The 25,888-nt window shown below is 46.3% G+C and overlaps 1 protein-coding gene across 3 annotated transcripts; it reads left to right on the top strand.

The window, feature by feature from the left end:
* The first annotated feature begins 501 nt into the window (after nt 1-501).
* LBR (lamin B receptor) lies at nt 502-25,796 on the top strand. Of its 3 annotated transcripts, none has more exons than XM_044762773.2 (14): nt 502-651; nt 4,548-4,726; nt 6,402-6,605; nt 9,934-10,017; nt 10,263-10,455; nt 11,500-11,696; nt 13,305-13,359; nt 15,314-15,505; nt 16,420-16,523; nt 17,460-17,585; nt 20,969-21,137; nt 22,836-22,916; nt 23,010-23,132; nt 23,876-25,796. In XM_044762773.2, the coding sequence occupies exons 2-14, from the start codon at nt 4,562-4,564 to the stop codon at nt 24,034-24,036; spliced, it is 1,854 nt and encodes a 617-aa protein (XP_044618708.2). In that variant the 5' UTR covers nt 502-651; nt 4,548-4,561; the 3' UTR covers nt 24,037-25,796. The 3 variants fall into 3 exon arrangements, with proteins under 3 accessions (XP_044618708.2, XP_044618709.2, XP_014717851.3); XM_044762774.2 differs by lacking the exon at nt 502-651 and adding an exon at nt 792-919; XM_014862365.3 differs by lacking the exon at nt 502-651 and adding an exon at nt 1,012-1,356.
* Nucleotides 25,797-25,888: the final 92 nt, after the last annotated feature.

The following is a 25,888-nucleotide window of genomic DNA, read 5'->3' as shown; positions in this document are numbered from 1 at the left end:
AGACAAAGGAGCCCCTGATCGCCTTCAGAGCCACTGCTTGGCCCGGAGGCTTCTGGAAGATTTTAACACGGTCAGGAGAGCACTAATAGTGTTTCAGCAAGTAGCATCTTCGGCCTCGGACGGCTGATCTTTAGTTAGCACGATGCGAATTTATTATTTTCTTTGTAGCTTTTCATTATCTCTTTTGCCAAGCCCCCTGGCACCCCAAACTCTCCGCCGCGCATCGCCAGGCGAGCAGCGGGCGCAGGGAGGGGAAGGGCGGGAGCGCGCGGGCCGCGGGCGCCTGGGCGGCCGAGATAAGACCGGGGCGAATAGACGCCGCCGCGCCGCACGAGCCGCCGGCCCTCCGACCTCGGTGCCCCGGCTGGCCCGCTCGGCCGCGGGGCGGGGCGGACGCGCCACCCCGTGAGACCAATCGACAGCGCCAGGGACGATTCAAAAGGAAGGGGGACCAATGGGAGCCCTGGGAGGCCCCGCTGGGGGCGGGGCTAGCGTGGGGGCGGGGCCTGGCGGCGCGCTCCCGGGCGCGGGGCCGCGGGGCGCGAGAGCGCGAGAGCTCGGCGGGCAGCGTCGCGCGCGCGGAACCGCCGCCGGGGTGCTGCTCGGCGCCAGTCCCGGAGCCGTTCGTGTTCCCGCCGGAGCCCGGCGCAGGTGAGCGCTCGCAGCCCCGGGCCGCTCCCCGCGGCGCAGACTCCGAGGGCCCGGGGCTGGGGGAGGCCCGCGGGCCGGGCGCTGCAGGCGGGCCGGGGACCCCGGACCCTGGGCGCCGGGCCTGACGCCGCGGCCTCGCCCGCCCCTCCTCCGGGTCGATCGGGGCGGCGGCCGGCGAGCTCGAGCGCGCCCGGCCGGCCCGCTGCGGAAATGCAGCTGCGGGTTTAAATTGCGCACGTTTCCCTCCATTTTGGACGCGCGCGTCGGGGTAAGATGATGTTGGCCGGGGCGGATTTGCGGGCCAGTGACCCTGCCCGGCCCCCGTGTCCCCGCCCTGCGGCGCCCGCCCTCCCAGGCCCGCCCCGAGCGCCGTTTTGACAGATTAGCGGGTCCCGGCCGTGGGGAGGCAGGAAAGGCGCGGCAGCCGGGCGGACGGGGAAGTGGGGTGCAGGGCTGACTTGACCGCGCCCGCGCGTCACCGGCCGTGAGGGTCGCAGCCGGCTCGCTTGGTGGCTGTGCAGCGCGGACTGCAGGGCTGCTCGCCTGCACGGGCTGCGTTCCCTCCGCCGGGGCTTCCGCACGTCCAAAAACAGATGGGCAGGTTTGCGTACGCCTGCGAAAGCTCGGTCCTGTTTGACAACCTTTTAAAGACTTAAAAAAAAATTCTTCGTAATGACACCCTCCAGCGGTCTCAAGGGGCACTTAGTAAGCGCTTGATTGCAGAGGGCCGGGTTCCAGGCGCTGCGCCGGAATGATTGCGCGGTCTAGTGGGGAGGGCAGGCTGTGGATGGCTGAACGGTGCCGTGGATACACGGGCAGCGCGCCGCCGATCGGAGGGGTCTCGCCGGAGCGAGTGTGCTGGCTCACCGCTGTGTGATGCATGCACCGGGCCAGAGCCGCGCTGGCGGGCCAGCCCTCGGGGACCTTGCAGATGGACACGTGTAAATCTGTGGTTACGCTTTGTAGCAGCTGCTGTGAAGGAGAGGATGGGGGCTGCGGAGGAGAGCCGGGGCCCTCCCGGAGGCTGGGCGGCAGGTCCAGCGTAAGTTTAGTTCTGAGCGCTGTCTGGGGAGGAGGGCAAAGTGGGAGTAGGAGGCGAATGATGGTTCCCTTAAGGTGTTTGTGTTACTTTGGGGAAAAGTCGGTCCCCTTGGCCTCTGGCGCCCGGAAGGTGGCGTTTTTTTTTGCATCCTGCGGCAGGGGCACGGGACAAGGCCAGGGGTTGCTGTTTGCGTTTTGCCCAGTAGGCCAGCCTTGGGCTCAGGTGCTGAAGGGGGAAGCTGTCAGTCTTCATTTGAGCTTCCCTTTCGCCGCCTCTTTGGACCAAAGACCCTTGTAACCCCGCAAGCAGCAGAGAATAGCCGCGGTCTGTTGTGCTGGTAAATAGTAACATATTGGAGCCAAAACCTGTGCGGATTCCAGTGCCAGCTGACACTGAAGTTAGCAGGCATGTGGCTTAATCGAAAAAAGGGTCCCCATGTTTCCACTGCTTATGAGGAATGAGGACATTGTGTTCAGTAAACAAAATTTTTCTTTACAAACACACTTGGCCTAAACACCCCTTGTAAGGGAAGCCTGTCCCTGCGTCTCGGGACTCCATTAGGGGTGTATGATGACAGGCACTGATGTCGTGGGCTCTTCTGTGCTATCCTGGCTAATTCACTTGTGCAGGAGATTATATCAGGATGCGATTACACGGCTTTGTCATGTGTGACAATGGTGTGTGGGTCTTGTGCAAAGTGGGAGTGCACGTAATGTTGCTGGTTTCATCCTTTGGAACATTTGTATATAAGGTAGAGGTCTCTTAAGGAGAGTGCTGGTGTGTTCCTTTTTTCTTTTTTAACCACCCTATGAAAGATTGCTATCAAGTCCCCATTCTTAACTTTTTTCAAAAGATTAAGCTTAGCGACCTAACAGAGATCCACCAGATGTCTTAATTTGTTTAGCCCCAGATATTTAGTTGGTAACAGAAAAGCTCTTTGGCGTTGACCTGTGTCCAGTATTGCACAGATCTATGCGTGTGGTGTGTGATAGGCGCAATGGAACGATGCCAGTAAACAAATTTTCAGAAAGGTACAGAATTTTTGGCACAAAGGCCTTTTGAAAAATCCAGGTGGCCCCTAAAAGCCTGAGGGACTGTGTTTCAAAAGTTTATAAAGAGTTGTTGGAAACTTGAATGGCATCTTCCTGTAGAAAGATATCATTGTCCTCTTCCAACCCGGTTGACCAGGGTCGGAGAACTAGTGCTAACAGTGGTTTGATTTTCGGGGGTCCAGGAGGAGAGGGCACGAGAGGAGAGAGAAGGGAAGGCACGTTTCCTTCCTCTTTCTTGGTACTCGGAGGCTTGTGGCTGAATGTTGAAATAGGCAAAGCTTGCTGTTGTCACCTTCCTTTTTTGTGCCCCTCGTTCGAGTCCCAAGGTGTCCACTGTCCCCTGCTTCCAGGCGCCCCTCAGGTGACTCCTCAGCCGGGTGTGATTTCATCCCCAGAGCCTCGGGGCTCCTCTCCCTGCTGCTCCCCGCCCAGACCCATTCATTACCCCGACGGATGCTATCTCGGGATGCCATCTCGGCTGGGTGTCATGGAGAAAGCCGGCTTGTTAAGTGTTCTCTCAGGCGATTATCCGTGAAGAAATGTGGTGCTTAGGAAAGTTTTCTCAGGAGGGTGTGGGAATGTAACTTTCTCCGTTCTTCACTCCGCGTCTTCGGAAGTTCTTGAATGTTGTTGTAGACTCAGCTCTTGACAGGGGCCGGGGGAGGAATGTCTGTTTGTTATCGGGAATTGCTTAGCTGGTGAGATGAAAGTGCCTTAGGAGAGATTTTTCTGTCATGCCGCCTGCTGCTTAGACGCGGCCCGGCGCGTTCGGGTGGTGTGGGAGAGGTCAGAGGCGCTGGTTTTGTGGTGTGGAAATGTGGATCTGCTGGTGGGGGGGACCGTTACTACCAAAGAGCTGGGAGACCCTGCAGTCAGCTGATGTTTGAAAAAAGGGTGGCAGACAGGCCTCAGTCAGTGGCAGTTCGTGCAGATTGCTGTCGCTTCTTAGGGTGTTGTTTATACAAGGCTTCATGGGCCGTGTATGGGAAAGAATGTGATAACTGGGCGTTGATGTCTGCTGTGGCTTGAGAGTGACAGGCCGAGATGAAGGCCAGGGGCACGTGCTGGCCCAGGTATATGGTTGGCAGAGTTACTTGGACGCCTTTGGGATTTTGGCTGTAAGACTTGAAAGCTTTGTGAAAGAACCCCAAATTTGCTGTTCATTGTAGATTTGGGATTATTTTTCTCCTCTGGTGGGTTATAGTAACGTTAATTATATATCCTTGATTTTCCCTGATAGTCTGTTTCATAGAGTTTACTGTTTCTAATAAAGGTGGTAACTTGTTAAAAATTAAATACATTTTTAAAGGCTTTGTAAGACTATATGCAAGTTTATAAATCAGAAAACATGTCCTTTGTGAGATTGTGCCTTGTTTCAAGAAATATTGTCATTGTAGGTGGGTAACATTGTGCATAGTGCAAACCATCTGCTGGCTTGACGTGTTGTCCTAGTTCATCCTAGTGTCACTTCCATGTACCCCAGTGGCGGAGTCGTCCCGTGTAAAGTGATTGCGGACGAGACAGGACAGAGCGGAAGGGGCAGCCTCTGTGTGGCCCTAACTCTGCCACTGCATGCCGTCTATTCTTATGCCCGTGGACAAAGCAGTTAACATCTTTAAGCTTCAGTTTCCTCACCTTTAAAGTACGGGGTTGTGCACTCTCTCCTCCAGAGGCCTTTATGGCCCTAAAAGTTTGACCACTTAAAAATTTCGGAAAGTTGTATGTTAACGTTCAATCTGTGAAAAAAGACAAACATCAGTGTATATGCATTGACTCCATTTCTTTTCTTTAAAACTCCTCAGACTCATTTTTGAAAATGCCAAGTAGGAAATTCGCCGATGGGGAGCTGGTGAGAGGTCGGTGGCCTGGGAGCTCACTTTATTTTGAAGTAGAAATTCTGAGCCATGACAGCAGCTCCCAGCTTTACACGGTCAAATACAAAGATGGAACCGAACTTGAGCTGAAAGAGAGTGACATCAAGGTAAGCGCTCCTGTGGTTTGCCAGATGTGTCTGTGAGGAGCGGGAGACGACTGTCGGTGTGGCTTTTAAGCTTCGAGCCGTGAGTTCTGACTGTTTGGAGGCGCAGGGGCGCGTTCCTGCTTTGGGTCAGACACTGTTCTGGGCTCTGGGAGTGCATGAGGGACAGCGCCCTGTTCCCGAGGGGCCCCCAGTGTGCTGGGGGGACAGGTGCTTACAGTGCTCATCTCCCTGGTTGAATGCATTCTGTGACAGGGTTTACTGGGCTGCTGGCGGAGCATGTGGAGGTGAGGGAGGGGCCCTGGGTTCCAGGAAAGGCTCTCAGAGCTGGTGACACCTGAGCTGGGGGCTGAGACCAAGTGGGGAAAACTCAGGGGTGGAGGGAGTGTCTTCATCAGAGGGCAGCCTGCCAAAGGCTTGGGGTGGGGGCATGTGGACCCCCAAGTACTGGAAGGGCCTGGTGGGCGAGGGTCAGTGGAGGGTTAAACAGGAGCCAGACCTGGAGCAGTGTGGGCTTCATCCCGAGCCCTGACGATTTAATCAGGGAAGTGGCATCAGTTAGACTTGAGTCTGGCCCAGGGCTTCTTGGCTCATCTGGGGAGGGTCTGAGCTTTAAAATGTCTGATCCATGGTATACAAGCACTTACGTAAAATAGTATAAAATGAGTCAGTAGACAAATGCAAAGGAACACATACGAAGGAAAAGGCCTGACTTTTTATGACCAGATCCAACAGACATAAAATTACTTTGTTGAAATGCGATAAAAATTTCTACTGACCTATTCTCAATTTCATTCCTTCTTGCACATCAGTAATGAACAGTTCTTGAACCCGTAGCCTGTGAACCACAGTTGAGTGCCCTAGACCAGGGGTTGGCAGAATTTTTGAGTAAAGGGACAGACAGGAAATGTTTTAGGCTCTATGGACCATGTGGTTTCCGCCGCGGAGTGCAGCTCTGGGCAGCCTGGAGGCGAGTGGACATGGCTGTGTGCCAATAAAACTTTATTTGTGGACAGTGAAATTTGAATTTCAGCTAATTCTCAGGTGTCATGAAGTTTCATTCTTCTTTTGGTTTTGTTTGCAATCATTTAAAAAATGTAAAGCCATGCTTAGCTCCTGGGCTGCCCAAGAACGGGTGGGAAGGACCTGGCTGGGGTGTGGTTTGCCTTCTGCGGGTTGAAGTCCCTGGAGACCCTGGGAGGAGTGGTTTGGAGTGGGCACGGCAGGTAAAACGCTGCTCAGTCGTCCCAGCTTGTGCTCGTTTTCCGAATCTCCCTGTGCGTGTTGTTCAGAGAGAAACTGTGGGACTAGTTTCCTGTTAGTGTCTGTGTGCTAATTTCTTTTGTCCCATGATCTCAGTTTTAATCATAGTTATAACTCTCCTTGGATACGTTATTGGGAAAATGTACAGCTAATTGGTTTAGACACACTGATTTCATGGCAATACCTTCAGAAAAGACTGGGGAGTGGAAAGGCTGCGTTTGCCTCGTGAGAGATGGCTTGTTGTTGCAGTGTTTGTCACTGGCCTCATCCGACCCCTTCTCAGAGCCATGATTTCCCGTGATGGTTTTAGAGTTAACGGTACCAGTTACTGCCTTTGCGCCCCTCTTCCAGTTCGGGTCTGCCTGCATGTGTTACGACTTGGGGTAAAGCTCTTTGCCTTCTCCTCCCTCTCTAGCCTTTAACTTCCTTTAGGCAAAGGAAAAGTGGCTCAACTTCCAGTTCTCCCTCCAGACGGCGAGGGAGCAGGTCGAGGTCGCGCTCCCGGTCCCCTGGCCGGCTTCCTAAAGGTTCCCGCCGGTCCGCCTCTGCTTCGCACCAGGCCAGCGTGAAGGAAATGAGGAAGGAAGTGTTGGAAGTCAAACTGACACCACTGGTATTGGTACGTGTATGCGTATTTGGGGGATCTTTATCCTTACTCAGTGTTTAGTCTGCCAAAACACAGTCTTCCACTTTATGTCTGTGTGCTCAAATTATCTGCAGTTAAAATATTAAAATGTCAGTGAAACATCAAATCTAAGGTGATGACTTTGGGAGATGAGATAAAAAAATGAATGTTTGGAAGAATGGAAATGCTTTTATAAATGCTTTTAAATACCAATGGAAACAATGATCTTAAGTTATGAGAGTGTCTTTAATACCGTGGTTTAAGAAAAAGCAGTGTTTACATTTGAAATGGATGTAGATTGTAGGTTGAACTGAAAAAGTTTTTATAGTGTGTAAGTTCTTGTATAAAATGATGACACAGAATTGTATGTTATAAAAACATATTCTTGCTCTCTGAGCATCATTATACTTGGTCACTTTCCCTCTTCAAAGCTGGTCATTTTAACGGAATTGCTTTCAAAGCTCCAAGTTGGAAAGATCCGGGTATAGGAAGGAGCCTGTAGGACCTCGCGCAAGGACTATTTTAGATGGTGGGCAGAGTGGAAACTATTCTTTTAAAAAAGGAATTGACTAAAGGTCATCTTTTATTCTGTTCACTTAGTATTACCTTTTTTCTGAATAAAATGCACACAGACTTTTAATAACTTTAAAAGACTGGATTGTGTACATACTGTTGGAGTTTTACGTTTAAAATATTGGGACTAGCCTTCTGCGTTCTGTTTTTCTACATCATTTTTGTTGTACGGTATTGTTTGGATACAGACCATCAATTGTATAGACGTAACATAATTGTTAAAATCAGCCTCCTTATTGATAGACATTTAGGTTTTTCTGTTTCCATTTTCCCTCTTGGAAACAATCTCAGACGATCTGACACTTCTTGGGGTAAATTCTTTCTAGTGGAGCTGCTGGGCTGGGTGGGCGGAGCAGCTTAGCGGTCTCCGTACATGGCGCCAAACAGCTCCGGGAAAGTTGGTCCCAGCATCGGCAGCGTGGGAATGCCCATTTTCTCATTCTGAGTGTTCTAATGCTGATTTTTTTTTTTTTTTGGTCAATATGATTGTCAAAGATTTTCCACTCACTGTTTTAACTTGCATTTTGATAGTTACTGGGGAGTTTGAACATTCTGACTGTCTCTTAGTGGCTCGTTGCCATCAGGTGACCCGGGTGATGGAACAGATGGTGCTTCCTGTCACATTTTCATTTTGAGCATTTAGTGACCCTTATATTTTTACCGTGTAACCTTCCTGTGCTCCTGGTGACCCAAGAGCCACAGCCCGGCTTTGCTCCTCCCCAGTAGAGTGCTGGCTCGCCCGTGTCCCCACTGTGGAGTCGAGAGTGGCGGGTACGTGGGAAAGAATGTGCTTATGCTGCGTGTAGCTGTGACCATCACGTTGTCTCTGTTCTTTCGACCCCTACGTGTGGTCTTTTGCAGTAAGTTGCCTCACTGTGTCAATATTTTGTTGGTTTGCGATCAGCAAAGTTTGGGTTGGCCTGACTAGCGGTGTTCAGAACTACATTTGTGGTTACCGTAGATTATGTCGGACGTTTGAAAAACGGAGAGTATAGTATTTACCTGGCCCGTCTGCTGCCAAGTGGCTCATTGGCACTTTGGTAAACTTAGTATATGTTGAATGTTATCACTGCTCAGGTAGACCTTGAACTAGAACTTGAGACTATGTTAATGCTGTCTTCTGCCAGCTGGCCTCCCAAAGGGTATGCTTGCATTTTTGATGTGTTTTCCCCCTCTCGGTGTGTTAGTGTTAGAATTTGTCGGTGACTTTAAAGGAGCAGAGTTACAGAGTTAGCCATGCACTGTCAGAAAGCCTTTGCAAGTTAAAGCACTGCGCCTGTACAGTCTGATGAGAAATTCCCTCCACTGCTTGAAGAAAGCGAGCACGAGGAAGGAGATTGAGTCAAGAAAAGGGACGTAGGGAGGGAAAATTTAAGGTTAAATAAAAGCCAGGCAGCATGCAATTCAGAAAATAGGCAGTTTGGAGGCCACTAGTACTACTCCATTGTGGTTAGTGCTGTGGAGTGGATTCCGACTCCTGGCGCCCCTGTGGACAGCAGAGCGGAATGTGCCCGGTCTTTTGTGCCATCCTCTCCCCCCCAGCACTATATTAGGCAGTGTCCCACTGCTATTCACAGGGTTTTCATGGCCAGTTTTTTCAAAGTGAGTGGCCAGGTCCTTCTTCCTAGTTTGTCTTAGTCTAGAAGCTCCACTGAAACCTGTCCAGCGTGGGTCATCCTGCTGGTGTTTGAAATCTTGGTGGCATAGCTTTCAGCATCACAACAACACAGCTGCCACAGTATGACAACCGACAGATGGGTGCGGTGGTTCCCTATAGGAAATGAACTGAGGCCACGGAGGTGAGAGCGGTGAATCTTAACCACTGGACCACCAGGGCTGGCAGTAATACTCCATAAGTACCCAGGATTTCTTAATTTCCCATTATTGGCTATTTTCAGGTGGTGAATGTCATATTCTCTCTCTCTTTTTTTCTTATGCTGAGGAAGTTTTGCCATGGGCTAACATCTGTTGCCAATCTTCCTCTTTTTTTCCTTGAGGAAGACTAGCCCTGAGCTAACTCTGTGCCGGTGTTCCTCTGTTTTGTATGTGGGTCACTGCCACAGCATGGCTGATGAGTAGTATAGGTCAGCACCCAGGATCTGAACCCTTGAACCCAGGCTGCTGAAGCAGAATGTGCCAAACTTAAGCACGAGGCCACAGGGTGGGGAGGAGGCCCTTTTCCTCTTTTTTTTTTTGTATGAGGAAGATTGGCCCTGAGCTAACTCTGTGCCAGTGTTCCTCTGTTTTGTATGTGGGATGCTGCCACAGCTTGGCTGATGAGTGGTGTGCAGGTTGTCGCCTGGGATCCAAACCTGCGGACCCCGGGCTGCTGGTGTGGAGCACGCAAACTTCACCACCACACCACTGGGCCGGCCCCTTTTCCTCTCTTTTTTTAATCAATTAATGAACTAGTTTACCAATTTTTACTTATCTACCTCTCATAGCAAATATTATTAGAACATCTGTTATTGAACGATGAAGTGATAACAGTCTAATTTTGTTTAAAAGATGAAAGATCTTATGTAGAAATATGTACTATAAGATCCTATCTTTTGAGGATTTGGACACTTTACTCAATTTTATCCTGTTTCATTTTTAACAAAAGTAGGCTGAAATTCTTCAAAATTAAGGCTGTGAACATCTTTGGTTTGTTTTATTGCTTGATTTCACGATAGTAAATTTTACCATCATCTTCCTTTTTAATAAATTACGATTCTTATAGTTCAGTGTTTTATGTTCTTCAATTTAGAAGCCATTTGGAAACAGCATCAGCAGATACAACGGGGAGCCGGAGCATCTGGAGAGGAACGACATCCCGCTCAAGAGCACGCAGGTGTGAAGGGTGCATTGTCACCTCGGGGATTTCTTCCTTTGTTAAAGCGACTTTCTCTAGAGAAGCACCTGGAAAACCATACTGACTTCTTGCAATCTTTTCTAAAGTTCTGTCCTTAAATTAAGACTGAGTGTAATTGAACAAATTTATTCTTATTAGTGTACAGCTGTATTAAGATGCTAATGTCATAGCGTTAATGGTAGTTATTGACTACACATATTTGATACTTTTTCTTGTTTAATTAGGAAAAATTTCATTTGCCACAAGAAAGTAGCTATGTATCTACACAGTATAGCCTTCGTCCCAGAAGAGAAGAGATCAAATTAACAGAAATCGAGTCTAAGGAAGAAAAAATAGTTACAAAAGCCCCTCCATTGGCGAGAACCGGTGAGGTGACAGGCACACGGACGAAGGACTGGGAGTTCGGAGGAGCACCTGGTAGGCGGCAGACCGGGGCTGGGGCTGGCGGGGCGAGTGCTGTCGCTGTGGGGTGACCAGGAAGGGCTTTTCCCTGCGGAAACCTGCAGCGGGCCCCGTGGGGGCCTGAGGAGGAGCCTTCCACAGAAGGAACAGCAGGTGTGAAGGCCTGAGGGGGGAGCATTTTGAGGATTTTCATAGAGTAGAAAGGATGCTCTCATGGCTATGTTTAAGACTTTTAGCAATCTGTTAGTCGGTTTTGAGCAGAGAATTGTGAAGAAGTGAGAAAGGAAGGTTGGTGTGAAGTTGCGTTTGGGAGGACGGTGAAGGGTTAGGGACAGGGCGCTCTGCTGGCGCTCAGACCTGAGGGGCAGGGCCTGGCTCGGCAGTAGCCGTGGGAAGAAGCCGCATGCACGTGGTGGGGTCCTGGTGTGACCCTGCCTTCTGGGCAGCTGATGATGAGGGTCAGGGACCTGAAGTGCTCAGAGGCTCCGAGTTATTAAGTGAGTGGGACTGTTGAAATCTTATGTGGTAGTAAAAGAAAACACTTCTTGGCCAAATGGTTAAAAGTCCTGCATGGCTTCCTTGCCTTGTGTTTTGTAAATTATAACCATTGGCTAGCTGGTGTCCAGCATCACTTAAAATCTGTGCCCAAGTTACACGACTGTGATGTTATTTTAATTGTTAGAAACTGAGGGATATAAAGATTTTTGTTTTCTAAGATCAGGCTGAGATGTTTGAGATGTTCTGATCTTCAGTTTGCTGGAGTTTCCACATGTCTGCTCCCACAGTGGTGGGATGTTAAATGTTTCAGAGCTTGGTTTCCGAGGTGGAGTGTAGCTGCTCAGTGCTGGACATCAGCTGTGTCACTACTGTCATGCCTGTGGTTGCTTGGCCACTGGACGTGACAGGTGGAGATTAGGACTTTTTGTTGGGATGTCAGACAGTGGTTTCAAACAGCTAGCCAGACTGCAGCACTGACCTTAAAAAAGCCCAGATGATTCTTGAAAAAGATAAATAGACTGGATGGGATCTTGAGCCTCGAATGTCCACTCGTTGTCGCAGGTGCATTTCTCATCATGCTCGGCCTGCCTCCCTTCCTCTTCCTGTTGCTGTTGATGTGTCAACAGAGGGAGCCCAGTCTTCTGAACTTCCCACCTCCTCTGCCAGCCTTGCGTGACTTGTGGGAAACCAGAGTGTTCGGGGTCTACCTCCTCTGGTTTCTTCTGCAGACTCTGTTCCACTTGCTGCCAGTTGGGAAGGTACGTTTTTGTTGGTAGGGCAGAGTATTATGGGATTTCCTCCCCTCTCTCGCATGTTTATGTAAAGAGGTTTACAGGAGTTTTGAGGTTGAAAGCCGTCTTTGCTGATAACTGCTCAACTCACTTTGTTAAGCCTCTCCTTTTGGATCCGGTAACGCTTGTTGATTAAGAAGAACTTTGAAAACCTGTTTGAGGTTCCTTGTGTAACTTTCCAAACCAAATAGAAAAGAATAAGCTGTTTTGCAAAATAGCTTGACCAATGGTAGAGGCTGCTGAAAAAAATTCCCCTCAGTAGATGTTATTTCAGATGCCCGATTTTAAATGATCAATTAATTGATAAGCTACTGAGCTCAATGGACTTTAGTTTGTACCTTTTACTTTTTTTATTATGGTGAGTTTCTAAATTTCATCTCTTTCAGAAATTTGTTGTCGGAGGCATTTATGCTCTTTTCCAACTCATGCAATGTCTTTAAAATTTGTCCTCGTTGCTAAGTGTAGTTTTTTCTTCTTTTAGTAGAATGCTTTACTTGGATAGGTTTAAAGGAACACGAGATTCCCTAAGCAATAAATGATGCATTTAAAGATCTTATTCTTAGGGCTTTGCAAGTTCACCATCTGTCTGTAAACTGAAGGATCAGTTTTCCTAGGAGTGGCGAATGCCAGTGACCGGCGGATAGGGCCACAGACTTTCAACACTGTGGAGTCTCGCCACGACATTATTGCCCTAGAGAGGTGCACCCTCAGGCGTTAGTATGATGTGGCTGTGCAGTAAAAATCACAGACGCACATTAACTGAGGTAGAGCTGGTGCAAACTAGGTAAGATTTATTAAGAAAAGCAGTTCTGATGGTTAAAATTTTCATATACATATGTACACATATATATATAGTCACAAACTAAAACCCAACACAGAGTTTGTTAGATACTTTTAGTAGATAAGGATCTTTTGAAATTAGCTTGTGGGGTTTTGCTAATCCTGTGATCTCAAATGAGTATTACATTTCTCCTGGGTTTCCTTTCGTAGCTAATGAAGGGTAGTTTATAGTTTAGCCCAAGGCAAATGACACCATATTAATATTTTACAGTTTAAAGTGAATAGCAACATTTCTGAATAGTTATTTTGGGGAGGAAGATGTGGCTGCCGTTGGGCAGAAGGACTTTTTACCTTAACTCGTCCGGTCCGGGCATGTGTTTCCGGAACCCCTCTCTGTGGGGTGTGTGTGAGTGGTCCAGATGGTTGGATTTTGTAAGGTAGGAAGTCACTGCAGGTTTTTGAGCTAGTGGTCAGCTGGATGCAGAGGTTTGTAAAGCACACTGAGTCTTGCGGTGGCACGTGGGGTGGTGGGGGCAGGGTGGCTATGGCAGTAGTCACGCTACCCTGAGAAATGGTGACTAGATTTACGTTTAAGATGAATTCCTGAAGGTGGAGTTGCTTCATCAAAGGGTTTGCCATGAAGAGTTTTGAAACTTGTTACTAAATTTCTCTACTAAAAGGTGATCTTCCTCCTTGGGCATGTTGAAGTTTGCGTGATCTTAGAAGACATTCATAGGATGGTAAAGTGTTATACTTTTTAAAATTTTAAATTAAAAAAATCTTTTTTCTTTTAAGGTTGTAGAAGGAATGCCTCTTGCTGATGGAAGAAGACTCAAGTATAGATTAAATGGTGATTTTTTTTTTTAAGACTCAAATTGATGACTTGATGACTTGAGCGTTTGAGTGTTGTACTTTTTAAACTGTCCAAGCCGTAGAATAGAAATTCTCTCTCAGTAGTCCGAAGGGCATGCAGATAAGCTGCTCACACGTGCGTCCAGCCTGTAAAAATGGTGCATGTAAAGTCACAGAGCCCTCAGTCCCTCTTCATCCAGTTGTGTTTTCTCAGTAGCATTTATCATTAATGGAAATAACTTTCTTTGTCTGTGTGGACTGTTTTCCTTTGCTTGGGAATTACATTATAAATTTTCATTCTTGACCTTTTATCCTATCACTTCTTACCTCTCTGACTTTGGATACTTTTTTTTGGTGACTTATCAGCATCCACTCTCTCTGAAGTCACTGCTGGGTTCTAAAAGGGAAGCCAGCAGTATCTTAGGTGCCCTCTGCCTTTTGTGCTGGGCTTCAGGGCCTGACCTGTGCGGGGTGCGTCACACTCGTTTGTTGTACTGTCAGATACTTCGTTCCCTTTTACCAGATCCCTTGCCACTGGAACCAGATTTAGAATCAGTCTCTCTCTCTTTCTCTGTCTGTCTTGTCTCTACTCCAGCGAGGCTGAGTCTGGGTTTTCTCTGTGCCTTCTGGGCTGTTGACATCCGTGTTTGGTGGCCTTCCCTAGGGGCCGATGTCCTTCTTTGCTCAGTGGTCTTGATTTCTGTCTCCGCTTCCCTCTGAGGGGCTGGCACACCCAGAGGCTGAGCACGGTGCCCGGACTCGAAGCTGTTGGAGCAAGTGGGCGAGGCTGGACTGGTCGCTTGATCCTTCTTTCTGAAATTTCCTCCTCTGAGTACTCGGTTCTAGTATTATGAGATTTTACCATTATAAACCAAGGACATTCCTAAGGCAACTTGAATGGTGATTTTTAATTCACAAAGGTAGAGAGCAAGAAACTGCTTTATCTACCCTTCTTTTTCTTTAATATCCATAAATTTTATGAGAGTTAAATGAATGTTAAAAAGATAAGTTGAAAGTTACTCTTTGGAGTAAACCTGATATGTGGAAGATGTGTAATAAAGTAGAGATGACCATTTTACTTAACAGAAGTTTTGACTTTAGAATTCTTGTGTGAATAACAGCCATCTCTTTTCTGTGTTTGACTGTTTACCCGAAGATCATTTCATGTCTTTAGTCAGAACACGGCTCCTGTAGGCACTCAGCACCTGAGAACAGAACTGTCTCTTTAGCTGAAAGGAAGAGCAGAGTCCTTGCGGCCTCTCTCTGCTGGGTCGGCCTCAGCGGGCCTGGCTCCGAGCGCGGGTCCCTCTTGTAGCGCGTCCCAGGGTGCTTTTAAATGTGGAATTTCCTGTGACCATCCCTGGGCCCAGCAGCCCCCACGTGACATCCCCTCAGCTGGATGCCTGCAGTCCCTGCCCGGCCTCGGGGGCATTCACGTGGTGGCCTCTCCTTTGAGGGTCTTGAGATCTGTATTCTGGGTGGTAGAATCTGACCAGGATCTTTTGAAACCATTATTGATAAGTTATTTCAAGTAAAAATATTTATAATTTTTTAACTACCAAGATTGCCCTAAAGACTTGGAAGTGTGTGTTTGGTCCAGCTCTGCTAACAATTAGCCATTTGACTTTGGGCCTGAGGGTGTGGATTATGTGAATTGTGGGGTTCTCTTTAGCTTTTGAATAGTGAATTTCTGTGCACTGCTTTTTAGCTTTCTCTTAATTAAAAGCAGGCAGTGACTGTTCACCATGAAGATGGAACATTTGAAAAACTGTTTGAGAGAGATGGTATCTTTATTGAAGATTACCCCTCATGGGCATTGCTGGTTGGTGTTTTTGTGTGTATTTAGCCTGAAATAGAAATTAAGATTTAAAAAAATAACACTGTGTTATTTCCTAATGGTGTAAGTCTCATGTGAACCCTGGTCAACACTAACTTTTTGCCTCTTTCTTAAGGATTCTGCGCCTTCATCCTGACGTCGGCCGTCGTCGGAGCGTCTGTCTTCTGGGGCGTAGAGCTGCATTACGTGTACAGGCACTTCCTGCAGTTCGCACTGGCCGCCACTGTTTTCTCTGTGGCCCTGAGTGTTTATCTCTCTGTGCGGGCCCGGAAGGCGCCCCGGGAGGAGCTGTCCCCTGCCAGCTCTGGTGAGCCGAGTGAAGTGCACGGTCGTGGCTGCCAGCTCCAGCACATTGCTTTCTCCCAGCTTTAGTTTATGAAAGATGAGAAGAAATAAGGAAAAATAAAAAGATGAAGAAAAAATGTAAAGGAAAATTTAAAGGAAGAAAATTGATTTGATTTTTTCTTCCTACTTTCCCTTTCTCTTCCTTTTTCAGTCACGATGACAGTAAGGCGTTTTAGTAACTTAAGTAACATTTTAGTATGTTGGTAGCGTTACAATTGATGACAAATATCTTTTCTAAAGATTGGCCCTCAGCTGACATCTGTTGCCAATCTTTTTATTTTTCTTCTTCTCCCCAAAGCCCACCAGTACATAGTTGTATATTCTAGTTGTAGGTTCCTCTGGTTGTGGCATGTGGGACGCCGCTTCAGTGTGGCCTGATGAGTGCTGCCATGTCCGTGCCCGGCATCTAAAGTGGAGCGCGTGGACTTAACCACTTGGCCACGGGGCTGACCCCTATGACAAATATTTTTTGTCTCAAATAGTAAACTCCTTTAACAAAAACACAATAGCAAAATAACAAAGATTGCAAATTAGTTGATTCTGACCTAAAGTATTTAAACATTTAACAAAATTAAGCTGCTTATTTTAAAAAATTGTGAGTCTACATTAAAAACCTCTAAGTTCCCTTAAAGTCAGGGCGTCTGGCCCCGTGAGCCCCATATCTGGTAGCATCATGGATGCTTCCAGATGGCTGGCGTCCCCAGCACCTCTGTCCTCGGTGGTCCCTCTTACTTTCACTGCCACGCCTCCCCTCACTGGCTGTCTGCCTGGCTCCTGGAGGCAACTGAATTGTGACCAGGTGGTAGACAACAGTGCATGTTAAAGCCTTATAATTGGGTTGGAATCCTGTTGGGATAAGAACTTTTCCCTCCTCAGGAAACGCCATCTATGATTTCTTCATTGGCCGCGAATTAAATCCTCGGATTGGGACTTTTGATCTCAAATACTTTTGTGAATTGCGCCCTGGATTGATTGGATGGGTATGTCTTTTTTTCCCTTTAATTTCAGTTCAGTAGTACAAATGCGATTTGCATTGAGAAAGAATTGTCGACAATTTTAAAGTAAGCTGTGGGTGGTATAGTTTTAGGAATGGTTACAGCTTTCCACAAATCTGTGTACTTAAAATATTTTCTTACTCTAAGTATCGTCCAGAAGGTTAAGATTTCCTGTTACAGGTTATTAAACACTAAAAGCATTTGTTTTATTTTAATTATGTCAGTTTATATTTATGTAGGAAAGTGACAGGGTAGATGAATTCATGTGAGAAAAAATGTATTTGTCTCCCCTTTAAAAAAAAGTATTGGACCTAATTTTAGACTTGTAGTAGGGTTGCAAAAATAGAGGAAAGAGTTCCGTTATGTCCCTCATCCCACTTCCCCCAGTGTTCACGTCTGGCATAACCATAGTATAATTATCCAGAACAGCAAATTAACATTGCTACAGTAGTAACGAAATCCACACACCTTGTTGGAGTTTCACCCGTTTTTCTACTGTGGCCTTTTTCTATTCCAGCATCCTCCACAGGCTTCCACATGCATTTAGTTGTCATTTTGCTTTAGTCCCCTCTAGTCTGTAATAGCTGCTTAGTCTTTCCTTGTCTGTCATGACCTTGACGCTTGAGGAGTACGGTCAGTTACTGTGTAAGAGGGTCCTTTAATCTGGCTTAGTCCAGTCTTTTCTCATGACTGGAGTGATGATGCATTTTTGGCAAGAATATCAGAGAAATGATGTGATGTCCTTCTCAGGCGTCATATCAACGGATCCATGATGTTGAAATGTCTTATTACTGATCTTACCGATTGCTGATGGAAGGTGGTGTCTGCAGCCTTCTCAGCTGTGAAGGTACTGTTCTCCCCTGGGTAGTTGCTCTGTACCTGGGGAGGTTACTCAGACTGTTCTTGCCCCCTTTATTGCAGGTGCTTGTTAACTTGGTGATGCTTTTGGCTGAGATGAAGTTACAGAATCGTGCCACTCCATCCTTAGCAATGATTTTGGTTAACAGTTTCCAGCTCTTATATGTGGTGGACGCTCTCTGGAATGAGGTAAATAATTTTAGGAGCAGAGGCCGTGGAGGCAGATGGCTTTGAGGGTGGGTGAGTGACCCTACCCCTCACAGCCTCGGCTTCTTACACAGAGTGAGGGGAGTACAGTGGCCTTCGGGGCTCGTGAGGACTAGATGAGGGGTCAGTCCGTGGGGTGCTGGAGCTGACATGCAGGGAGTGCTAACAGACGGTGAGTGTCAGTGAATTTGGTGATACTTCCGTCTATATCAGCTGCTCTTTTAGATACTAAATAGTTAACGTCTGTGGATCTTAGCTTTGTGGGTGGACTGATTCATATAAATAAAATTTCTTTATTATATCACATGAAAATGGATGGACAGATTGTCATTGAAATAGGATAGTGATTTTTAGATTGTCAAGCAGCTGGTTCTTAAATAATGGGAGAGATGTTTTATTGTTGATATTTCAAAATATGAAGAATAGCTCTAATCAGATGGATATAAAATCAGAAATCATGACACACTGAGGAAACCAGTTTCGATGAAGCTGAGTCCCTGACAGGTGGCTTTTCTCACACGTTGGTGAGTCAGCAGTGTGTCCTGCTCCTGGAACACTGGTGAACGTTTTGCTAATTGTCTGGCTCAATTAAACATATTCCTTTTAAAAATAATTTCTTCCTCAGGCCTATTTTGTAACTATTGTATCATATTTACTGCTATCTTTGAAATCATCTCCTCCAAATTCCACGTTGAGTCTTTCAATTTTAACAACAAAATTGGCAACCCTACCTTGTAATGCTCCAGAACAAAGTTTCCTGACAGTCTGGTGACGTTTTGAGAGAAGGTCCCTCTCCTTTGAGTCTGAGCTGGGTTTTTTGTTGTTGTTTTTATTGAGGTAACATTGGTTTATAACGTTATATAAATTTCAGGTGTATATCATTATATTTCGGTTTCTGCATAGACTATATATAATGTTTACACCCAAAGTCTAATTACCATCCCTTGTTGTACACGTGTGCTGGGCGTTTTTGAAAACTGCGTTATTTGGTCATCAATACCTTACCCTCCCCACCTCTCACTGAGGCTGGTCCTAATTTGGGCCTTGCTTGTAGGGCCATAGAGGGTATTCTGTTAAAAGGACTTTGAAAGCTTGGTGTCAATATTTTGGTAGTATTCCTTTTTGGGAGGATTAGGACCTTTTGAGGTAAACAGACCTCAGAGTCAACTGGAGTAGAGAGTCTGGGTGAGGGTTGATTACAGGAGTTTAGTTGACAATGGGGTGGGGAACTTGAATCCCAGGGGGCAGTGCAGCTGAGTGTCTGAGGAGCCGCTCCAGCCCCGCGGATCTGATGCCGTTTGTAGACCTTTAATGAAGCGGTGTCCGCTCACACATCTGAGCGTCATCTTCCTCGAGGACAGCAGGAGAAATGGAGTGCCCTTCGTGTAAGGGAGGCAGGGACCGGGGTGGAGTCATGTCTACTCAGAATTAAACATGCTTTTGAAATTTTAAAAAACCCAATTCTTGTAAATGCACTTAGTCTTGGCAGTGTAGGTCTTTCTGCTGTGATGCAATAATCTCCTAAGTAGCAGGTGGGTTACGTTGTGCAAGCCAAAGGGTCTTTCACTGTTGCTTCATCACCCCGGCGATTTCTTTTTTGGTGAGGAAGATTCACTCTGAGCTAACATCTGTGCCAGTCTTTCTCTATTTTGTGTGTGGGTCCCCACCACAACACAGCTTGAGGAGTGGTGTAGGTCCGTGTCCAAGATCTGAACCCGCCAACCCAGGCCGCCGAAGTGGAGTGTGCTGACTTCACTCACTGCGCCACGGGCTGGCCCCTCAGATTTTTTTTAACTTCCTTTCTGGTAGCTTTTTGAGTATTAGTAATTCTTCCTTCTAGTTTTTTCCTTCCAACTTTCTGTCATGTAGTGATAGTCACTTTTTAAGTAGCTTAGAAATTCATATTTTCTAGAGATTTGGCCAAACATTGACTTCTGTTAAAGAACCGAAAATGTTTCCTTCTTAAGTCAATTTTAAGAAAATCCCAAGGGGAGCGGATTGGAGTCTGGAAGTTATTTTCTCTGTGTGTTATCAGCATCTCAGCCAGATCATAGTAAGCTACTCAAGAAACAGACTTTGTTTTATGATTTTCTTCAGCATCTGGCACCTGCTGGGCACTTAGCAGATGGTTGATACCTTTCCTGTTAGGTTGGTTGATAGAAATGCCTCCTTGGGGAATGTGCCACACCTTAAGAAACAGAGACTAGGAATTTCGATATAAATGCCCCTTCCTCTGAGCCTCTGCTGGGGCGTCCCGTGGAGCTGTCCTGTGGAGCCGTGTGGGTCCGCAGAGCCCGCATGCCTAAGAACAGGCGCTCTTGGCTGGAGAGGGAGCTGAGGGCCCAGAGTTGGTGACACCCATTTTTGTGTTCCATAGTCTTTTTGCTTGCTTTCTAGAAAAAACTGCTCTTTGGAGGTATCACCCTTTTCCTTTGACCTAGAGCGCCAGTTCTAGGCGCAGAGCCGGGACTGGCTAGTTTCACGGCCAGGCGGGAGGAGGCAGTGTGGACGTACCTGCCGGCCAGGCCTGCAGGGGCTTGGCCGCGGCAGCCTTTCCACGGTCCAGAGTCTGGTGTGCAGGCGTCCGGGTTGGAGGGGGTCTGGCTCCTTGCTCTTGCTCACCACACCCCCGAGAGCGCTCTCATTTTATTAACTCTGTGTGAAGTGAAGCTGGCAGTGTCCCGTATTGCCGGGAGCTTATTTTCTTGTGTGGACAATCTGTGAAAAGCCAGATTTGGATCCGAAATTAGAGCGGTGCACGAAGAATTGGAACAAGTGGCTGGTGCTCTTATGACCCCTTCACCAGAAGCACTCTGAGGACCCACCCCATGGCAGGGTGGTGTGATGGGCAGTGTGATGAGCAGTGTGCTAGGCGCCGGGGCGGCACGTGGAGCAGTGGCCCCCGCTTTTCTCTCCTAGTCTGGTGGGGACAGGGTGACTTTGACAGCTATGGCACAGTCGCACATCGGCTTCAGCCTATAGGCAGGTGGTCGAGTCTGAGAGGTCCCTCGTCTGATGGGAGGGGTCAGGAAGGCAGCTCCGGGGAGGCATAAGCTGAGGGTGGAGAAGGGCATCCGGGCACAGGGAGCAGCCTGGGCAGAGGCACGGAGGTGGGGAGGCACTCAGAGATCTGCTGTCTGGGGGTCACAGAGTGACTGGAGCTGAAGTCAGTTGAATGACTTAGTGTCAGCCACACGCCCAGGGGACCAGAATACCCTCCCCCGCTTTAAAAAAATTTGGGTTGGTGTACCCTCCCCTGGCCTTTATGAATCTGACTGTAAACTGGTGCTTCACTTGAATACTTTAAACATAGAAGCCTTTCTCCTCCAAACGTCTTCTTCGGTCTTCCCCCCGTACCCTTACAGGAAGCGGTGTTGACGACCATGGACATCATCCACGACGGATTCGGGTTCATGCTGGCCTTTGGAGACTTAGTGTGGGTTCCCTTCGTCTACAGCTTGCAAGCCTTTTATCTAGTCGGGCATCCAAATGAAGTGTCGTGGCCAGTGGCTTCTCTGATTATTGCTCTGAAACGTGAGTCTCTGTGTTACACGTTATGACTGGGTCTGCTGTGCTCGGTGGCGCCTTCCAGATTGCCATCATTAGCTCAAGTTTGGAGTAATTTGTGATGGATGAGAGATAAAGAGATTCTTGCATCTTACAAAGGCAAGGGATGCTTCATATCTAGGTTCTTTAGTAGTTTTCTAGGTTCTTTAGTAGTTTTATAAAAGGTAATTTTAAACATCATTCTGTTTTTAAATTTAATACACTTAATTTAAATTAAGAAATTAATTTTAAGCTTAATTGTTTTAGTAATGATTAATTTTTTTCTGTTGAGGGCCTGCTTTTCCTGGGAGGCACCTTAAAAAGTAGGAAGATTGGTCTTGCCTTCACAGGGCTTACGTTCTAACAGGAGAAACAAGACGCTCAGACACGGGTGGGAGGCGTGAGAGGGAGCCCGTGAGAGGGACGTACAGAGCAAATGGGGGGAGCTTCCGCTTCTCTGGGGAATGTTACTGTAAATTTAGTGGAGCATACAGTGTTCGACCTGAATTCCAGTGAGTAAACATGGGACGGGGGTAGAGAGGCCAGGCAGAGGGAGCGGCTCAGGTGGAGTGAGGGGCGTGGGAGCTGCGTTTGGGAAGGAGCGAGGAGGACCGTGTGGGGGAGCCAGGCCCATTGGGGGCCCTCCCGGCTTAGCTCAGGACGGCTTTGCTTCGTCGCACCGGTCATTACACCTCCACCAGAGGGAGGGCAGGGGGATTGGCAGTGAACTTCAAATGCAGCTAGTTTTGCTACACTAATTAGTATCTGTGAGAGAAGCAGTTCCAGCTGTTGGTTACAATTAAGATTTCATTTCATCGATGGTTTGGTTATCTGTGCAACCATGCTCGTGTGTCATTCAAGACAGTGTATGTATATTTTACAGTTCAGCTAAAAAAGAATTCTTACTACTTTATTGAAGACTGACAATGTAATAGTTAACAGTAATATGTCTGGGCCTATTAACTTTGACATTTTGAATTTGAAATAAAGCTGCCAACTTGTAGGTTTGTAGTGGGATTTAGCTTATATTTGTGTGTAAGAGGTTCCAGTCCTGATGCTAAGCTGCACTGTTATTAATAAAGCCTTCATGCTGCGCCAGTAGGTATCATCAGTAGCAGAGGAGACATCCCGTATTCTTGATTATACTGAGCTCTAGTGTGGATTGTGTTGCACTGTGGGCTGTGTTAGATTTTACTCACCGATGTAGCTCTGTTTGTTAGCTGTGCCTTCAAGGTCTTCATTCCCCAAGTGGCTGGGGAAGACACTGTGAGAGTGAGATCTCAGGATAGCTATCATCTTTTGACATTCCAAGATGGAGAGATTTTAAATTGCTCTTAAGAAATCAAACTATTCTCTGCTTTGTTTTTTTTAAAAATTTTATTTATCTATCTGTCTTTTGAGGAAGATTGGCCCTGAGCTAACATCTGTGCCAATCTTTCTCTACTTTATGTGGGACGCCGCCTTAGCATGGCCTGATGAGTGGTGCCATTTCCGTGCCCAGAATCCGAACTGGTGAACCCTGGGCTGCCAAAGTGGAGTGTGCAAACCTAACTGCTGTGCTACCGGGCTGGCCCCTACTTTGGACATTTCTTCAGAGCACAGAAATAATTTCTAAGTGAAATTACAAGTGCTTTTAAACGTTAGATTATATCTAAATTAACATTTGAAATTTTTTAAAAATTACAGTTTGTGGCTATGTAATCTTCCGATGTGCAAATTCTCAGAAAAATGCGTTCCGGAAAAATCCCACTGATCCAAAGCTTGCACGTAAGTATTGGTTCATATTTATATTATTTACATTACATGAAGATTTTCTGTCTGTCTAGAGGTCATTAAAAATGTGTTTTTATTTTTACCTAGATTTGAAAACCATTCATACTTCCACGGGTAAGAGTCTGCTCGTCTCGGGATGGTGGGGCTTTGTCCGCCACCCCAATTACCTGGGCGATCTTGTCATGGCGCTGGCCTGGTCCCTGCCGTGCGGTAAGCATTTAAGGGGAGTGCTAGTTTGGCTCTGTCTCTGGCCCCCAGGTTGTATGCATCCTTTGCGGGGACAGCGTGGCCGAGTCATTGTGGGCCTGGGACTTACCCGTTAAGAGGCCGGCCTGCCCGCGGCAGGAGCTGCCCCCGCCCTGGACACCGCTCTCGCACAGGCAGCGTCCATCATCCAGCTTCGCAGGGGAGCTAGGAACTCATAGAGCCTCAACTTGTACTCGAAACTTCTAAAAGCAAAGTTTTAGTTTTAAACTGTGCCTGATAGCTTTTCTTCTAAGCACTGTAGATGGAAATTAATTTACCTTTTGATTCGGGACTCGGAGTACATAAATTCTGAAACACTTCGATTCTTAGGAAGAAGACCAGATGGTTCTATTTTGTGTGGAAGGAGCGTGGTGTGGCCCAGCCGGCAGTGGCAATGGTGGTGGTTCTTCACTGATGGCCTAAGGGGGAAAGGGAGAGATTTGCCTTAAATATGAGGGCAGATGTTCTGATGATGATGAATTGTCAGAATGGATTAACTGCTCTTCTCTGAGTAGCTTTTAATTCAAATACTACCTTCTGCTACATACAGATAGGATTTTATGAAGCAGTTTAGTTGATTTCTCCATTATTGGGAAAAATGAAGTAATCTTATGGGTCATTTTTGGAGGATTTGGGGAAAGGCAGGGAAAACTTAATATTGTATAGTGGTAAAAGTGCCTAATGCAGTTTACTCTTGTGGTCCCCAGGCTTTAATCACATTCTGCCCTATTTCTATGTGATCTACTTCACCTTGCTGCTGATCCACCGAGAGGCCCGAGACGAGCACCAGTGCAGGAAGAAGTACGGGCTGGCCTGGGAGAAGTACTGCCGGCGCGTGCCCTACCGCATCTTTCCCTACATTTACTAGCCCCGCTCCAGCCCGGCGTCTAACTGCTCCTGCACTTCTGGCTTCCATTTGCAAAAACAAGGAAAAAAAATCCCAAACGAGCCTTCTGTTGTTGCACTGACAGGATCTTTAAGTTTCCTTTTCTTTTTGAATTAGGACTGTAGAACCACATAGTCAGTCTTTTAGTAAAGCCATGTTTATTTTTATTAAATCATAGCAATTAACATGAAAAATATAAAGAAGTTAGAATTTGTGTTCTAATAGGAAGTTTTCAGACCTTTAAAATCTGCAAACAGAAAACAGTCTTATAAATGCACTGAAAAGAATACTATTGTTGTTTATGGTTTTTGATTACTTTTCCAATTTTGATTTTTTTGTTTTCTCAGTTGGCTTTTACATTTAAAGTACATTTGTTTTATTGCAGTAAGAGAATAGAATTTTCATTTGTTTCCCCTTAAATTACTTACTAGTGATGTGATTTGAAAGTAAAAACTGGTCCTGCATTAAATGCTCTGTGTGAAGGGGAGGATGAGGGATTCTTAGCAGACCCTGTGGAGGGGAGACCACTAGCAGTCGTTTGTTTAACTTCAGCTTCTAAATCTATGTTTGAAACTGTAAATACGTAGCTTTTATGTAATATATGGTGACTTCAGATTTTTCTGTACAGTATTTTGAATGTGAAATAATTGTCAGGACTAAGTATCTTTTTAACAAAAACATTTGCAGTATTTTAAATTAAGTTTTGTAAAGTAATACATGTGAATTAAAAATTTTGAAACAATTAGAATTCACTTAATATTGTATAAAAGATGCTTTTAAAACATAGGAAGGGTGTTTTTTAATCCAAAGTGTGTGAATTTGGCTTTGCTACCTCAATTGCAGGTGTTTGTTTGCCTTTTATAAACTGTTGCAAATAGAAAAAATAGAATAAATATATATTTTTGGAGTAACATCTTTATTTAAACATTTTTACACAGACTGATATTTGAAAATTTGCCATTTCAGGCTAATATTTTTGTATGTTTTTGACTTTTTTAATTAACCTGTGTTTTTGCTACTGTTTAGCTCATGCAGTTTATACTGTGTTTTGTATATGCTTTATATTTGCAAAACTCTCTTCCCTTTGAACGAGTGTGTTGTTCATCTTTAGAAGTCTGTTCATCCAAAAACAATTTAAGGGAATAGCTTAAAATCATTTTTCTCTTTTAGTTTAGTTGATGTGCATAAGGTAGCTGTAGCTGTTAAATTCTACTTAGGTTGATAGAGAGTCTCATTATTACTTGTCCTATGATGGAACAGTGGCAAATTCACTTTGTATTCAAAGTTGAATTGTGTGTGGGTTTTCAATGACACATTTTGTGCATGAGCCATGGAGATGCGCAGTGTTCATTCGCTGTGCTGCAATTTGAAGTGTCTGTAGCGTCACGTGTGTGCTCTGATCATGAACTTGGTTTACTGTAGCATTCTGTATCTGGAACCTTGGAATGTGGTTTTGGTGAAACTGTGTTTTATCAGTTCTGATGTACAGAAGCAGTGTTTTTATGATGCTTTTCTCCTGCCATATTCTGTACTAGATTCAGCAAGGAAGCTTTGGGGAGGAAGAAGGACACTGAATCCTTTCCTAGTAATGCAAAAAGAGCCTGTTAGCAGCACAGGTCTGCAATTTCTGGATATCAGCTGTCATTTGTTTTTAATTTCGTTTTTGTCATGTTTATGTGACAAGTTTTATAATGAAGTTTTGGGTTGGAAATAAAGTTGAAAATAAAAAGATGGTGCCTGGATCACTTTGGAGCCTCATTCTTTTTTTCGCCTGTAACTCTGGGATAACTGGGGCCAAAACAGGAGGCCTTAGATGACCACCCTCACCCAACAC

The sequence above is a fragment of the Equus asinus genome, chromosome 30 (assembly GCF_041296235.1).
Source record: "Equus asinus isolate D_3611 breed Donkey chromosome 30, EquAss-T2T_v2, whole genome shotgun sequence".
Lineage (NCBI taxonomy): Eukaryota > Metazoa > Chordata > Mammalia > Perissodactyla > Equidae > Equus > Equus asinus.
This window is presented reverse-complemented; position numbering and strand designations above follow the sequence as displayed.

What these genes read in the sequence shown, in the direction of transcription:
- LBR (XM_044762773.2), top strand. Translation starts at nt 4,562, where the DNA reads ATGCCAAGTAGGAAATTCGCCGATGGGGAGCTGGTGAGAGGTCGGTGG. An exon ending in TCCCGCTCAAGAGCACGCAG is followed by an intron (nt 10,018 to 10,262) that starts GTGTGAAGGGTG and finishes TTGTTTAATTAG; the next exon opens with GAAAAATTTCATTTGCCACA. An exon ending in ACTTGCTGCCAGTTGGGAAG is followed by an intron (nt 11,697 to 13,304) that starts GTACGTTTTTGT and finishes TTTTCTTTTAAG; the next exon opens with GTTGTAGAAGGAATGCCTCT.